The 18,385-nt window shown below is 38.9% G+C and overlaps 1 protein-coding gene across 2 annotated transcripts in view; it reads right to left on the bottom strand.

The window, feature by feature from the left end:
• Positions 1-16,533, bottom strand: part of unc5b (unc-5 netrin receptor B) — a 77,602-nt gene extending 61,069 nt beyond the window's left edge. For both annotated transcript variants that reach the window (XM_032553722.1, XM_032553723.1), the window contains exon 1: positions 15,800-16,533. In XM_032553722.1, the coding sequence (XP_032409613.1) occupies positions 15,800-15,887 (88 nt within the window). In that variant the 5' untranslated portion in view covers positions 15,888-16,533. The remainder of the gene's footprint in view (positions 1-15,799) is intronic.
• Positions 16,534-18,385: the final 1,852 nt, after the last annotated feature.

Here is an 18,385-nt window from a genome sequence, read left to right as displayed (position 1 = left end):
CTGTCACTCAAAACAGCACAGAGAACGAACGCCACGCAAAACAGCGCCGCGAACACATGATGCCGACACATCCACGCGAGCTTATGCAGGTAATGCAGGTACACAAACACGTTCGAACTCCAGCGCTGACAGCAGCGTGGGTGGAAGCTGACACTCACTCATAAATGTTCTATTTCCCTCCACTATTCACAGTTTCCTAAGCTGAACCCAACATAAAGACTCAATCATCTCATCACACCCACCAAAGGAGCAGAAGTGAAGTCACAATACGATACTGTTTTATTATAAAAAATGATTTGTTTCTTTGTTCGCATTTTTTTTTGTTTTCATTTGAAATGGGAATAGTTTGCTTTGGAGCATAAGAGAATGTAACACTCTGACTCGGTGTCAGATGCATTTATTTTCACCCCTGGTACTGATGTGTAAAAAGCCCTGAAAATTTATTTAATCCTTCATCACCACATGGAAAAAAAAAATTAAAAAATTATTCATCTGACTAAATTTATTCAGTGAGGAAAAGAAAATCCCAGTTGAGGAATAATAGTTTTTAAGATACATTCTGTTAAGTAAGGAAGAGGATGTGTGATTCTGTGGGCCTGTGTCTCTTTGCAGAGTCTACGCCTGCATGAATTTTAAAAGTAAATTTTGCCACCTTATCTAATAATGAAAAAGTCAGCCGGATAATCATCCGAAAGTATCATACTTCTCAGTGGTTATATTATTTCTCAGGTTTTCTTTTTTCCACCAAAAAGTTAACTTACTCAAATTAATGATTTGAATTTAAAATCATTTTTAGTGCTACAGAAGAGAAATATTAACCTGTTAAGGGTTTTTATATCCACTCACTCATTAATGGGATGGGTCTTGAGATTTTATTTTATTTTTTATTGTTGCTTTTGGTTTAGAAAACTCAGATGCATAATAACCACATTGTGTAACATTTATCAATAAAATTACAATACATTTTGTTTCAAGACAATTATAGAATATTGTTCACAATTTCTGTGAGTTGTACACAAACAGAGGTGAAATAATTTAATGTAATACCAGTAAAGTTACCGGTGATCTCGTTTTAAATGTCATAAACATCATTTCAGGAAGCCATTTTTAATAAAACCTGAGTGTGAATGCAGCATAAGATGCGTTTCGAGAGAGTGATTAGTACCATTTTTCATCCGACAGAGCCAAGTGCAAATTTCAGTTTTTTCACAGGAGAGAGAGTTGCCATGGAGTTGCATAATTACATATCTATGTACAATCTGTTCAAACCGTTTTCTTTCTCTGTGAACTTATGCCAAGGACACATAATACACAACAAACATTTTGCCTACTTTTTGTGGCTCTTCCTTGTCAGTAACTCCTACAGTTCTCGACTAATTCAGACTTAAGCTTAAACTTCAGATATTTCTCCTGTTTCTATTTGTTTATACATTATTTGCTATTACTGCTGCCAATAACTTTGAATACTTTGTTTGTTTTCTATAGAAGGTACACCTATTAACTGTCTCTCTTTTGTGCCAAAGCAATCAAAAAATTTACTCCTGCCATTAACTTATTTCGTTGTCTTGTTTTTCTTTCTTGTGCCTTAATATATAGCACCCATTTTAATATATATCCACTTTAATCTTTAGTGGAGGATGCCATTGGCAAATATATAGTTACCACTAACTTTGCCAACTACTTCTGTTTTCTTGGTCTTTTTCTTTCCATAGAAAGTAAACTTGGTCAGTGGTTTGCCTCGTCAGCTATTGACTGTCATTAACTTTGTGTTACCTCTTTTGTTTTCCTTCCACAGAAACTAATACTTCCTCAGGGCTTTTGTGCAAGCGTGTGTCACTGGGCAGATCTATTGAGTGGGATATTGCTGCTAATAGCTTGATGTTACATTTTTGATTTCCCCTCCATGCTTTTCTTTAAGACTGTGTGCTTCTTCTGGATGCATTCACTGACTGAGCTTTAGTTGTTATTAACCCAGTGTGTTCACTCTGCTGCTTTTTATTTCTGCAGAAAGTACTCCGGACCAGGTGCGTTTCTGGTTAGCTAGTCTGTCTTTCCTGCACAAAATCTTTGAACAAAATATTCCTACCACAAACTTTGTCAACCCTCTGTGTCATAGAAACTACTCCTTACTAGTTGATTGTGTTATCTTTGATTCCTGATATTACTGCTATTATCTTTGAATACTCTCCTAGATTTTCTACAGAGTGCTAATGAACTAGTACTTCAGTGTTTAAAAGTGTCTTTTTCCTAGACGAAGTTAGTGAAATTAATACTGACCCCATTAACTTGGTGTCTTGTTTGGTTTTTCTTACACAAAGTTTTATTTTTGCTGCATAGTCAATAACATGATGTAATCACTTGAGTTTCTTTATCTTGGTCAAACTGGCATGATATGATCAACTGTATTCAGCTGAAGTGTATTAGAATTAGATTATTTGTATGTAATCAAATCAATCAAATCAATAGTTCAATTGAATTGAAAAAAATAGAACAGAATGGGATTTTATATGTTTACACATGAATGGGCATATTTGTTTTGTGAAGTGCCCCAAGATGAGATTTGTTGAATGTATTAGTGCTACTTAAAAATGAATTTAAACAATAATAATGATAAATGCTTATGCAAATGCTGTGATAGCTCTTTTCTTGGTTACAATGAGCCCGCCAACATGTCCTGGCGTCCGCCCTACATGTGGCATCAAGCCACTTCTAGAGATGTTTTGATTAAAAATAAATGTGATTTATGATGTAATGTTTCTGGTGTGGGCTTTTTGCTTTAGTGTTTTATCAGACAAAAATGGAACATGAAAGATGATTTTCTCTTACATTTTTTCTTCTGCTTTGTTGACTAATTATCATTAACACATTATGAGGAAGTGAAGACAGCGAGCACTTGCCACTTTCATTTGGAACAACAAAGATTCAATATCATCAAAGACAATTTTTCTTTTTGTAAAATGAATGATTAATCAGTGTGTTTGCAGCATTCTGATTTTTTTCCCCCATTGATGTTCTTACTTCTGGTCACGCCTCTGGCTCTCAATTTGTCTGAGTCTGATAGCTATGAGGCCTCAGAGGAGCACCAAACAACCCATCTGTCCAGGAATCTGCCAGCCCGTCTGTCTGCCTGTCTGCCTCTCCACAGGTGTGTGTCTGTCTGTCCCTACATGATCCATGTTCCTTTAATTAAGCCACAGAAGATAGGGATGAGAGCTGGCTGTAGTGTGAAGGTTGAAGCCATAGAAAGGGAGACAATGCTTTGTGTTTAATGATCCGCTGTAACTATTCATCTCCCTTAGCAGAGCGGAAGAATGCTGCGGAGACGCTCCCTAGCCTCAAGATGCTGGGTCACCCCAGAGTAAAACTTCTCTGCTGCCTATGGCTTGATGGGATGAAGTGTGCTTCACCTGCTGCTTTTTTTTTATTTTTTAGAAATATTTCTGGTTCATAAAACAAGGGAGATCGGGAAAAAAATTTAATTTGTGTGGAAATAAGTTGAAAAACTATGGAAAGTTAGGGAGTTACAATATTTTTTCTGATCTGGGTAAGAAATCAAATCATCCATCCATCCATAAATAAGTAAATAAGTGGGGATAAATGGAGATGTTCCCAGTTTCCCAGACTTCAGAAGTTGCTCCAGTTGATTTTTCCGACCGTGACGTCAGAATTTCCAAGTTCCAAATGAACAATGGAAAACAGCATTTAACCAATCAAGCAGAATCTTCAAGCTCATTCTGAACAGCCAATAAATATCTATAATTCCTCTATCTCACATATGGTATTGTATTTCTACCCATATTAGGACTTTGCATTGACTCCCATTCATTTTAGTAACTGCATTTAATGACTAAACCAAACATTTTCCCTAACAATAACAATTACTAGTATACAGCTAACCCTGATCTTAACCAAAACCTAATTCACACCTTACCTCTAAACCTATATTAAAGGGGGTCCACTATATCAGGACCAGGCTTTGGTCCCCATATGGCCCATTGGTCTTCAGTAGTTTATTAAATATGCCAGTAATGGTCCTAAATAGGATAGCTGAACAAGTACACACCAACACACACATGCGTTCTGGCTGCTGAACTAGTTGTGAGCTGAGGCTGAGTAACAGCAGCATGAGAGTCAGAATAGAGACACCCAGAGTTAATGAACCCTCACCAGTCAGCATGTCTGTCCATCTGCTTTCATAATCCCCATAAACAGCAGACTGTGCTGCACACACACACACCCCCCCACACGCCTACACACAAACAACATATTGTCATCTGAAATATCTAATATGAAGAATGAGGTCTGCATATGTGCTCTGCATTTGTTTGTGGATGTGTGTGTGGGGAGGGACTGGCCGTTGCAGTGGGGGGTGGTGGGCTTCGTATGTCCACCGCGATGCCTACGCCTTACTTCGGCTCACCACCTAATCTAAGCAGAGCGAAGGGGAAAAGAGGTGAGCGTGAGGTCGTCTGTAGAGCCCATCTGGTCAGCAGCAGGTAAGAGGCTTGAAATACACACCCGCTGACACACTCAATGCGCATGTTTGCTCCGACACTTAAATCTAGCCTTAATTACATGCAGGTACATCTGCCACATTATATGAGATCTCTCATCCCTCTGCTTTGCACAAATGGTTTCTTACTCCGCAGCGGCTGATGCATGACACTTTGCATGGTGACCACAACAGGATTCCTTCTGCGCAATCCGAAGAGGTGCCAGAAGAGTGAAGAAGCGGCACGTCGGTATGAGCAGACTGACTGAGAGAGAGTACGACCCCTTTGTGACCCAAGCAGAAAAACGGAGTGATACCTGAGTAATTCAGTTTGTTTCCCATCAGTGTGAAGCGCACACACACACACTCACCAAACACACAAACCAAGACATGCTTGTCAACCCTTGATTAAGACCTGAATTCAAGTGAGAAGGGAGTCTTTTTTTTCCTGTGTGCTTGCTCCCAGTCAGAGCATAGAGAGGAGAAGTAAGAATTAGGTCCCAAAGCTGAAGATGGGTAGAGGAATTAAAGAGTGGATGAGGCCAGATCCCGTTCTTTCACGCTGCTCTTTGCTATGGTTCCAAGAGTGTTTGCTCAGAAATGGGGATTATTGCCGCAACTGTGGCTGTTTGTATGCATCTGCTTATACTGTGAGGATGAAGCTCTATATTTTGTATAGCAGAGTTTTTTCCTACGCAAGATCTTAAAGGATCAAAAATGGGAAAGGGTTTAAGAGAAGCTGAAAGAAGGTAAAATGGTAGAGATGCAAGGATTAGGCTTTTCCAGACCATTGCTGATTTCAAATTTTCTCTCAGTCCAACTTTGACCAGGGAAGTAACATCTAGAAGATATAAAATGTGTCATGAGTTTTTTTGGCAGAAGAATCAAACTCATATTGACAGAATTAGGTGATCGTTAATGCATCAAAGCTTATGTCGCTTCTCCTAAGATTTTATTCAACTCAAAAAGGCGAAGCAATATAGAGGCCAAATGTTTCTGCCATACATCATGTCAAAATTTTTAAGTGCTTTAAATAAGAATCCAGTAAAGGCACAAGATTTTGAGTTTTCTCCAACTTTTTGAATGTTGGAATAACTTAATACTTCTCTTTTCTTCTTGCTTCTGCACACTGTTAGATGGTTGAAAGAAGGGTAAGTTTACAAGAACAAAACATGTCTGAAAAACTTCTGGTTGCAAAAAGGAGAGTTACTGTATTAATCTTCAAAAGCATGGTGGTGGCAGCATCATCCCGTAGGGATGCCATCCATAACTCTTGTTAAGGGAACATACTGTAAGTATACACACACTAAGGAACAAATGAAGGCTTTATTTTTATTCTATTTGGAGCAATTATATTATTTATAGTTAACATTTGATTGTACATGACTGGGGTGTTTTCACTCAAGGTGATCAGATTCCTGGAATCTCATTTCAAATATTATATTTGTAATAATGGATGTTTTTTACTTGTTATGCATTTAATAAATAAAAAATGTACTCAGATGTTTTTAACTAATTAAGCCACAGATCATGCATCAGAGACAATCAAGGGAAAATTGGCCAATTTTGATCACCTGCCAACTGATTAGTGCATTTCTGGATGAAAATAGAAAAAGAAAGTAAAAAAAAAAAAAAAGCAGAAGAGTCAACAAGAGTTTAGCCACGCGCTTTCCAACCTCTGATTAAGTAGCAGATCAACGCCCTGAACAGACAGGGACAATGAGCTTAAGAGACAAACATGATGCTTTGACTCCACAACAAGCACTACATTAAATCACGGAACAGCAGCCGTCTGACATGCAGCCTATCACACACAATCCATCAAAGCAGTGCCTCTTTCCTTCTTGCACACACCTACACTCACTAATACATAGAATAGACATCATCTGAGTTAATTTTAAACCCAAGCAAGGAAAAAAAGTTAATGATCTGAAAGTCCTGCTGTTGCTTAGCTGCGTGCCACAAAGACTAAGGGTGCTAAATGATTTCCGTCTTCTTTCTTTTGCCAGAGGTGTGCACATGTATGCCCCTCTCTCCAGGGAGGTCTGTGTGTCATTCCCGTGCTTTAGACACACCAGCTGCTCAGTGTGCGCTCTGCAGCGTTAAGAGACTGATCGTACCTCGCATGAGCCCCCCCAGTGGCTCCCACATCCACTTAAACACAGGAATGACAAAGCTCCCCCTCGGAGTCCCCTCCTCTGCCCTTCCTTGACAACCCATACACCTCCCCACATTCATGAGTATCTCAAGGGCAGATGGGACCCTAATAAGCGTTACACCCAGAAAAATGGGATTTTTCACGCTGCCTTCTGAAGAGCAATTCTCAAACTCTTACTGAAAATAATGATGATGGAGTGAAAGAGATGGACGAAAGAGGTTGGCATAGATGAGTATACAACGCTATGTATATATGCCCATTAGAGTTTCATGAAACTGAGGGAAGAAGAAATGAGTTATGACAGTGGTATATTAATATTGATTTTAAGGGTTGTAGTTTTGTGTGAGAAATTGGTAAAAGAAACAAACACTAGGGAAAAAAATTAGTCCTTCACTTTCAAAGCAGGGTTTTCTTAAACATTGAGATGCAACAGGTGGCTGAAATTGATTTGGCCCTGACCAGTGAAAATTCAAAACTACAAGGTTTTTCTAATAAGGAAAATCTTGTTATGATCACCATATGTAAGCAATGACAAGTTGGGCAACACAACTTTTAGAAGATGCCACTGAGGCACTGAGGCAAAGAAGAGCTAAAGTTATTTGTCTTCAGAATCGGTAGCTATGTTTCCATCTGATTGTCATGCGAATACTAAGCAAACATTTGAAATGTCAAAAAAAAGAAATACATGAGGAAATGTGAATTACACGGGTTTCCATCTAATGATTTGGAGCGACTCAATCAGATTTTAATTTCAGCAGAAGTTGATGGTAACTATGTTTGTAATAAACAAGATGCAGAAGTTGAAAATTAGCACGGACCACAAAGATGGAGAATTCTCGCCTCCATGCTGAAAGTTTGCCTTTAAAAATTTCTCTTAATTTTGTGCCTGTTGTAAGGCAGAGAACAAGCAGTCGATGGAAAAGTTTGCCATGCCAGAACTAATTCAGCAAATATGTTTCCATTTCCTGTTTTGTGCATTAACTCTTTTTTGTAAAAGTCAAAAACCATCTCAAGAAAGCGTAGAAGCTTTTTTGCAAAACTAAAGTTGCTTTCATTTTGGAAATTTGCCTTTTCTATCAACTGTTTCTAACAACATACTTCAAAATGTGCATAAAACTTTTTTTTTTTTTTTTCATTTTTTTCTCTGAAGAGTTTTTGCGGCGCTAGTGGCTCATATTTTTTTTTTTCACAGTAGGCAGACAGGAAGGAGGGTGAGGAAGACATGCGGCAAAGGTCGTCGGGACCGGGAGTCGAACCCGCGACGTCCGTGTAGAGGACTAAGGCCTCCAAACGTGGGGCGTGCTAACCCCCTGCGCCACCACAGCACGCCCCAAAATGTGCATAAAACTTGATGAAAATGGGAAACTGTGGTCCAGGGGTAAACGCAACGCATCTTTGGCCGCGTTTTGTATTTTGTATCTACTTTGATTGTAAACACTAAACAATGTTGACAGTTTATGATTCATCTAGAAAAGATTGCTAGTCCACCACCTCCATTGGTTGTTCTAATATCCATTGACTTCTGTTTACATGCCAATGTGGAAATGGGTTAAAGGTTTGCAAAAGAGCATTCCAGTAGCTGCTATGATGTGGTTGCAATAGAAGTCCACTCTGTTCTTGGCCCCTTTTGGGACTAACCGTTAGCTTCAGCTTCTGGGACCAACAAATCTGAATTTATACTAAATGAAAATACCAAGAGAGTGATGTAACATATTAAGTGCACATAACCTCTTTGCCGAATCTCACTTTAAAATCCTGAACTATCCATTTAAAATTGCTGTCTTTATTAGTGCAGCACATTTTCTCCACTGATGTAAACGGCAATAACAACACAGCCTTAGATATATTTTCCTGCAGTTACACACTGACTCACACACACACAAAACCATTAACAGACTGTGGTTTCAGGGATGACTTGGTGCTTTGAAGACAAAAAAAAAAACCTCAACTAAGAGGATGAGGGAAATCTATATGTTCTGAAAAACCCTCTTTTAAGACGAGGACACACGCAGACAGCTGGACCAGAGAGCAGCCAATCAGGAGCTGACACAGTCTCCGATCTCCGGTCCTCACTTTTATGGCTTTTACAACGTGTGTATGTGTGTGTGTACCGACTTAGGGGTAAAAGTGGTTGCTCTGGATCTGGCTGGATCCCCCGCAGAGAATCCAGATCCTATTGGTCACGACGCTCCGAGTGCCACTAAGATCTTTAAGTGAAAATTCCAGTGCTAACTCACTTTTTCCTCCCAGCGGCCGAGCAGGTCTGCCAGTATTAGACACACAAACGGTACCTCTTCATAACGGGACATGAGTCTGCTTTGCAGGAACCGCAGTGGGTGTATGCAAGCATGTGTGGGAGGCTGCTGTCTTCTTAACATTCGATGTCACCAAGCTTGGTTTAGCATATGAATCGTCGAGAGAATCAGACATTTTCAGCTCAAACAAGTTTAACTTGCATGAATTGTTGGGCAATAGTGACACACCTTTTGAAAACAGATAAAAGGAAGCAGTGCTCCTGGTGAAGTTGTGAAGGCGTGTGTGCGTGTGTGTTCTCTTGCTGTCCCTCTTTACCCCACACAAAGGGGGCAGAAAAAGCCCTTTGGAGTGTCCTATTCATCTAAAGTACAATGGAACCCCACAGAGGTTTTCTTCATGCCTCCATGTCGGCTCCACCCAATCTGCCCCCACAGGGCGTGATGGAAGGGAAGGGGGTACCCAGTCCTGCTGGCAGAGCAGAAACTCAACTCCCATCTGTCACTGAAACTATCCATCCATCCAACAACAGGGATGGTGATTACTAGATGACAAACAGGTGAATCTAATTAACAACAGGGTGCAGGAGGAAAACTGTATTAAATGAATATACCAGGAAAAAGGAACTAAACAGAGAATGAATAAAAATACAAGAAGACCTCAGTCAATCAAACCATAGCCTAAACAACATGTCTTTGACTTAAAGTGCAAAACAAAAGAGACAAAAGAAACCAAAAGCAAACTAAAGTTCCAATGACACTGAAAAACAAACTGTTTAAAAACTACTTTTTGAAAGTCACAAGGTGGGATGCAAAGTCTTTATAAAATAACTTTAAAGAATTAGAGAGTATTTATGGAAATGATCTGAAGTCTACGTGATTAAACAGGACCAACTTTCACATGTAAGGCAGTTGATGAATGACCCCAAAAAAGGTAAGGAAAACATTATTTTAGCATAATCTGGATTATTGCAGAGGCATTTAGGCTGAGCACTCCACATGCACTGTGCATTCCTCCATCATATACAGTACATGGATATGGTCAGACCCCGGACATATTATCATAGCTCCATGTCTGAACCTGTGGAGTATTCAAAATGCAGTGAGTTTTGATTATAGATTTTTGGCCAGCTAATACAGGCTTATTTTACTCCCAGTTTTACTCATTTTCACACACAATTCTTTTGTGAGTACTATGATAATGTGAAACTGTGTTATTCTTACAGAATATTATCATACTCTGACAATCTAATACTGACTCAAACCTGGGACATATTTTAGGAGTTCCTCTAGTCTGAGATAAACAAGATAGTTAAACCAAAATGATTAAATCAATATAAAATACTTTAATTTACTATCTCTGCAGAAGAAACAATGGCTTGTGTTTGAAGCTATATCCCAGTCACGGCAGTATCAGCTCAAAGTCTTTCTTCAACTACAACAGTAATTTCACTTCGCACTCTTCATAGTCAGCTCCCTCTCCCATTTACCTTGTTGTTTTGCTCTCTTACAGAGCCCTTTGCTGTTTGCTGCAGATTTATAGCGTCGTCTAACATGCACCATATTGGCAAAGCATTAAACATGTCTGCTCTTAATACTGCAAGCTCTTTCCATCGATAAGAGCCTTAATAAAAACATCCTCTTGGTAGATTTGTGTGTCTCTTTTCACTTTCAACCCCCCACCTCCCTTCTCAACAATATCTTTCTTTTTAACTACTGTTTCTCCTGATGTTGCTAGCAATAACTTCGTTTCTGTGCACATTGAATGCGTTTCCATTTTTTCCCCCTCCTTCCCATCTTAGTACCACTGAGTCTGGCCTGTGCCAGAGGTTTAATGATGCTTGAATGCTACTGGTACAGAGTTTTCTTCTTCAGCCTTTTCCCTATAAAGAATATTTAAAAGCCTTGCCCTGAGATTAGCCTTTCAATGTCTTTCTCACAGACACGCTTCTCTTCCTGTTCCTCTTTTTTTTTTTTGCCATATTTGCCTAAAGATGGAAAACATCATCCTAAATAAAATTTTTGTTATTCAGCTCAGGGGCATCATCTCTAATAGCTCCAAGCTGCAATTGGTCCTCGTGCTCAAACGACACAGTTTATAAATGTGGACTAGGACTTTAAAAATTTTTCACCACCTCCTGTAGCCATCCGTGTCAGTTACTCTAAGGAGAACTCAGCAGCGGCTCCCCTCCAACCTCTTTCTCTTTAGCCATCTCAGATTTCAAGAATTTGAGCATCATAAGCACATTTTAAATATTAAAAAAGACCACTTTGCACATATGAATAATACAGCAGAGAGGGCAGGGGCTGGCCAGCCTTCCCATCCCCTGCCGCCTGACGGCCATAAAACTAATGCACTGCCTCAGGACGGAATGCGGCCCGGCTTGGTGTGCAAGCAGAACTGGTCCGCGGATCTGGCCTGGTTCGCAGAGAGCTGCTTATCCGTGCTACCAACCACCTGTTCAAACCTCTGCGGATGCAACGGCCCGACAGCACTTTTGTTATGACTACATGTTTCAGACACACTCGAATCTAATCTGACATCTCAATCTGTTGAGTGTCTTTGAAGCCAAATCTACTTAGGTGTCTGCTCAAGGTAAGCTTTGTTGTCACATTCCTTCCTTCCCGTGAATGTAAACCACACGCTCTAGCAGTCTGAAAGTTGCAGAAGTCTCCTGACCCCTCCACAGAGCAAGGGCACAAATATTTCAGACGCCTTTAACACGCTGGCATGTAATATTAAAGAACAAGATTCTCCAGAGGCTTCAAGCATTGTTCGCGGGGAAGATTTCAAAACTTGACACAAATGAGAAATCAAGTTGAATTTCTCTTTCAATGTCTGACATGTTGTGCTTCTTGATGCTCAACTCCCGACTGCCCATTTAAATCACACTCACTCCCCTGCTGTCTTACAGTCTGGACACTTCCACCTGCTTCATCCTTTACCTGCTGGGAAGAGAAGCGCCAGCAATTCAGCTGCTAGTCAGAATCATCTGATTTTCAGTCTGATTAGTCCTGACCTGATCAGAGACTAAGTTGCAGTGAAAACACCATGGTTACTGAATGCAACAGGATATTCAAAAGAAAATAGTATTTTCTAAAACATGTCAAGACCTGACTGTGGTTCATTGAGGCTGTGAGAGAGCAAGCGAGAGCAAGACTTTTGTCAGACAAGGATTTTCCAATTCTCAATGTTATTATTTTTAAATTCTGACTTTTATTTTGGCACATGTTGGATTTTTGAATCTTGGCATCCTTAGAAAATCTTAAGATTTCAGGTCATGAGTCTTTATTCTCAACTCAGGCTGCAGTAATCACTGAGACGCTAAAGACCATTTAAAATGTCAACTTCTGGATAATTTTGCTTTTTGTTTTAGAACGGTTTGGCAGATGGGAGTTCTTTAAATGCTGATATTTTACCTTTCTATATCAGGCTGTGGAAGAGCGAGAACAAGCTAGCTTTACTAAATACTAATAAAAATGATAAAAACAGTGAAAGAACTGAATAAAGTAAATAATTACTGAACATTACTGAAAAATTTAATCATCTAAACTGAACAAAGCTCACAAGTTTGCCTCTGATTGGTGCTGCTGGGAATCTATTCATCTTAAAGACACCAACTTTGTATAAACATCCCTTTCTTCTTTCAATTTTCCAATTATATTGAAGCCTTGAATGGACTGTACACGCCCACACACACACACACATGCCCCTATGCGCACGCCCCCGCACGCACGCTGCAAAAACAGTGGATATCAGGGTAGTAACTCGAGACAAGTGTTCCTGGCAACACGGTAATTAATGTATATGTCAACACAGGGAAAAAAAGCTCTAAAGTAAAAAGCTCAGCAGATCCACAAAATGGTGAGAAACTGAGACAGGATCGTGGGGGGATGATGCAGCAGAGGAAAGGTTTACCCACAATGGGAGAGAAGATAAATGCAATCCGTCCATCCCATCATGGCTACCATAAATATATCTCTCGCTTCCTCTCTCCCAGACAGAAACTTTACTGGTGCACACTGTGCTATTGTCTCCTTCACCCCCCCTCCTCCTTCTACATGTGCTCTAAGCTTGGAACAGCATGAGATTCCCATGGTATGATAAAGCATATTTACACAAAGTTTTAATAATAAAATGAGTGACTTAGTTGCTTTTATTTAGGATAGACAACATTATTCCTGCTGCTAGAGTCCTATAACATATTACCATGACATATTACAGTTATAATACAATGATTTTAACTTTTGTTTTAACATTCATTCACAAATAAAAACATAAACTCTCTTAATTCAGCTATTTTTGTTGCACTCTTGCTCAAACTATTAAACTTTTGTGCTGTTTATGTCTTTACAAGGTTTAACAAACTGATCTCTGATGACTATCTACAGATGAATGTTTAACAGAGCTTGCTCTCAGCTTGCCAAGTTAAGTTTCAAAACAAATGGGCTGTAATAAAAGCCCATAATGTGAGGTGGTCCTTTAGTTTTCACATCACTGGCCATGTTTTTTAAATGTATGCCATGGCTTTCTTTTCAGACAGCTGACCGGCAGTGCACTGCAACAGGTAAAGGAGGGGGAAGTACTACTGGAGGAACTGGCACTTCCTCCAGTTTTTATGGAGATTTTATATATCTGGAAGGACATGATGCAATTTTTTTTTAGCATATTTGAAATCATAGCTTTTTTAAACCGTGGTATGCCATACCAGTAACCACCCCATGCCTAATCTGGTTCTCTAATCGGAATTCCCTGCAGTCCTACAATATTTTTTTTTATCAACAATTCTCATGAAAGGATTTCAGAATGGCTAACAACTTTAATAAACCTAAGCTGCTTTTCTGCCCTGCTTCAGGGAATAACAGACCCACAAGGACCTTGGGAGCTATTGGTAGCAGAGGTGGTAGTGGTGCTGCTGATGAGCCGGGATATCTTATTGGCCTTTAAAAAATGATGAACATCTTGGGAGACTGTATACATTTCTACAAAAGATTACTACTATAACAGCAAAAAAAAAGAGAAAGAGGATCAGATTTATTTCTCAGAGCCGTCTAAGATTTTGCCCCCAAAGCACGCTGCATTGTTCTTTTTTTAACCAACTGTACGCCAAGCTTAATCCACAATCCACTAAACCCTCTGATTTCTGCCTTGTTTTTCAATCTGGTCGGACAAAGGGAGGGGAGGATGATTCTATACTTGGCTACAAACAGGCTAAACCAAAATGAGATTTAAAGAGTCATTACTATGACGTTGGAGTCTCAAAGTGTTAAATTGACATAGGAATCACCAAACTTATCATACTGGAGGTTGTGACAAACACCAAAGCATCCAAACATCCAATTTAAAAGATTACAGGTCAGACTACTTGGGAGCTCTATGAAAAACGGAAAAATGAAACTTTTGAACTGTTAAGAAATGTTGCATTTATTTATACAAACTGCAATTTTCTCAAGTCAATTCTAACTTTAATTTCTAAATAGGAAAACAAGCGAAGAAGATTTGAAACCTGCTATTTATAACCTTCATTTAAAAAAGATGTTTTTCAGTTCTGTTTTCAGGTTTCATATATTTTTTAAGTTATTGTAGCACATTAAGAAAATTGATTTAAAAATTGAGTTTTTAAATCTTTAGCAACATATTTTGCAGTCTAAAAAATATTTGAACAATTCAGGGATGGGCTGATCACCAGTATCAAGATTTTAAAAATTTTTATGTTCACAGACGTGCTAAAATGTTCAGCCACATTGATCCAACCATTTAAATTGATGAGATGTCAGGAAAAGTGCCTGAATGTTCCCTTCCTATTACCCACCTGCTGTCACACTTCCGGACAGCTGGCTGAAAGAAGCTATCTACACTTTACAAATATCAAATTGTTGTAAATTATTTAGCTTTCCAAAATAAAAATATGCTAAAAAAAAAGCAAGTAAGACAAAAGAAGCTGTGGTGTGAAAACTGAATCCAACATGATGGTGGCAGCATCATACTATGTGAATGCCACCCAACACTTTGAATAAATAAACATCTTATTAAACTACAGTTGGAAAGCTTTGCGACATATTTAAGTTAAGCAGCCAGTTGTGTTTTTTCAACATTTTTGTTAAACATGAAAAAAAATGAAAAAAAAAATTAAATAATAATTATAATGACATTATTACAATATTTAAAATATTTTAGATGCAGTGAAAAGAGAAGTTGCCCTTAAGATGTAAAAAAAAAAGCAATTGTGAAAATGTTTAGATTCATTTTCTGTGTATATACTGTCATGTTGTAGTATTTTTACACAAAGTTACCACAGTGTGAGAACTTTACACCAGTCCATGTCACTCATTTATAAATCCCAGTCTGTCCCTTCCTCAGTCTGAGCTACTCTGAATGCAACTTTCAAACATAATGAAAAATACATTGAAGAAGCATAAATAGTTTACAATGATAACTTCAGCATTTCATAAGCAGGTTCCCAGGAAATGTAGCAACCCGTGCTTGAAAAGATCTATATTTTATTGAGGATGAGAAAGTTTGTCAAGTGTCATTTCATTTCACATGGCTTTTTCTTTGCCTTTTCCTCTGTGGAGAGGCCAGGAAGGCATGGAGCAAAACCTTAATTACTCCCTGCGCACCGGGGGACTTTGATTTTTCCGCTCCAAGAAGAAAAGAGAGCTCTGAGCTCAGGTTTACTGTAACACTGAGACTTTGCTGTGTGGAAAAGAAAGAAAACGCTCGTCAGCAGGAGGTCCCAGACCCCCGCGCTGCTTTCCCCCTTCATAGATAACACTCTGGGGTTTAGAGGTAACCTGGATGACTCTGATTTAAATTCTTCAAACTGATTAAAATGCTCGCTTTGTGAGCACAGCTGGATGCTGTGCGTGCGTTTCGCCATGTGAGTTGAAACTTACCCGTGTCAGACGCCACAAATCCACAGACCAGGAGAAGAAGAACCAAAGGACCGGCAATTTGGTCACGCTGCATCCGAAGAGGGCGCATCTTTTTCGGCTGCGCCTCCGCACCGAGGGGGGCTCCTGTCCTGCACGGTCGTTACCCACAGGATGAGGCTGGCTTGAACGCCCTCGAGTTCATCAACTGAGCAAAAACGCGAGTTAATCTTTTTCCTTTGGTTTAAAAAGCATCCATCGCCAAAACTTTAATTCCGTTCGCATTAAAAGTTTGTGTTTAGAGATGTCACGATGTTTAAAGGCAAGATCTGTCAGGTTGACCTGGTTCCCAGCCCTAAGCGCACAAATGCACTGAGAGTCACCAAAAACTTTGACGCATCGCTGCGCTGGACGGAGAAATTAAACGAAAGCGAGTCCAGTTCTGCGCCCCAAAAAAAAAGAAAAGAAAAGAAAAAGAAGAAAAAAAGAAGCGCAAAAGATAAAACGCTGACAGTTTGTAGCAAAAAATAATAGCCCAAAGACTTTACTCCCGAGTTTGTCCACCGGACCCCGGCGCGCCGCGTCTCCTCTCGTCCCGGTCAGCAAAGGTGTAAACATGAACACGGGGAGCAACGAAAAGCCTCGCAGTGCCAACCCCCGGACTACCAGTCCCCGCCTGGCCAATCACATGTCATCATCATCCTCCTCCTCTCAGACTGAGGGCTGAACAAGTGAAGGTGCACTGTAGTAGCAGGAGAGGAGGAAATAAGATGTGGAGAGAGAGAGAAAGAGAGAGAAAAAGAGAGAGGGAAATAGAGAAAACATGGAGTGAGAGCGCGCAGATAGATTTAAATGCGCAGATCTATCTATCTATCTATCTATCTATCTATCTATCTATCTATCTATCTATCTATCTATCTATCTATCTGTCTGTCTGTCTGTCTGTCTGTCTGTCTGTCTGTCTGTCCAGCAGCCCACGTTTTTGACTTTGAGAGTGGGATATTTCCTGTCAATCCAAGCGTGGGTCATATTTTACTCTCAGTGGCCACAAGAGAGCACCCTCTCATAAATGAGACCATCTGCAGTGGAGACCAGAGGTGACTTGATCTCCAGCACTGCCACGCTTCTCTGTGGAAGTCGTTTTTCTATAAGGCTGCGTCTAAAAGTGGCTCCACACAGAGTACAGAGGACGGAGAAGAAAAGAGCATCGTCTGTCATAGTGATGGCTCTTTTTGTCCTTTGTCCTATTTTTTTTTTTTTTTCGAATTTATTTTATTTAATCATGACAAAAATTTAGTTTCAATGGATTTTATGCAAAACACCAACCAGAAGTTGTTAAAATTTTTACATGTATTTCAGGTTTTTTTGTTTCTCAAATACAAATCTTAAATGTTGTCATATTTGTTTTCAGCCTCCTTTTGTCTGATGCCCCTAAATAAAATCCAGTGCAGTCTGCTGCTCTCAAAAGTAATCAGATTTAGTGAATATAGTCAGAGTCAGGTAGAAATTAGTTACATTTACTTGAGTAACTTTTTGAAAAACAAAACTTTTAGTCGTTTGGTAACACTTATTTTTTTTGAAGCGGTGTGCATGAGACTGACATTATACCGTCATAAACATGACATAACATCTGTTGTGAACATGAAAGAGTCTTTATGTCATTCAGTAAATAATGACACTTTTAATGCAAAGCTGACTCTTTTAATTGACTTTTAGTGTAAGTTTTAATGCAACTTTGCATAAAAAAGTCATTATTTGCCAAATAATGCCAAGTTAACACTTTTAATGCAACTTTTAATGCAGATTTGGGTTAAAAGAGTCATTACTTACCAAAAGACACTTATTCATGAAGACTCCTTCATGTTCATGACAGAGTAATGTCATGTTCATGACAGAGTAATGTCATGTTTATGACACAGTAATGCCAGTCTTATGCACACCCCTTCAAATAAAGTGTCAACATAGTTTTATTGCTGTACTTTTTTACTTTTAATTAAACAAATTTATTACTGGTCTTACTTGAGGAAGCAATCTGAACACTCTACCCAGAGTCATTTCATTGGATGAAAAAAACAAACATGTTTTAACCTGAAATGCATGAGACACAGAGACACACACAGTTGATGTTAAAGTGAGACATCTTGTTCCTACACAAGTTTTATTGTTCTTGTGTTTTTTTTCTATTCTACGTTAAACAGAAATACAGTAAGCATTATATCACTGGAAGAACTATAACCTGTTTTAACACACATACTGTATATACATTACCTCGTGTAAGTATTAGTTTCTTACAGTAAGTTTTATGTTAAAATCAGCTTTTGGAAAAAGCTTTTTTTATTGTCTACATTTGTTATTTTGTAATTATGTTACTTATTTGCGTTGATTTTTAAAAAAATTATTTTTGTTCTTAAAATACCAGAATTTCCACATAACTATACTTTTGTCTGCCTGATGACGTCATTTAATTTTAAAACAAAAGTTGACGTTCTAATACAAAAGTATTTCAAAGAATACTTTTGTACTCTTACTTGAGTAATTTCTTGGACGGCTACTTTTGCTTCTACTTAAATTATATCTTTGGCTACTCTCCACCTCTAAACAGAGTCCTGC

The sequence above is a fragment of the Xiphophorus hellerii genome, chromosome 22, assembly GCF_003331165.1.
Source record: "Xiphophorus hellerii strain 12219 chromosome 22, Xiphophorus_hellerii-4.1, whole genome shotgun sequence".
Lineage (NCBI taxonomy): Eukaryota > Metazoa > Chordata > Actinopteri > Cyprinodontiformes > Poeciliidae > Xiphophorus > Xiphophorus hellerii.
Note: the sequence above shows the minus strand (reverse complement) of the source record. Positions and strands in the feature narration are given on the sequence as shown.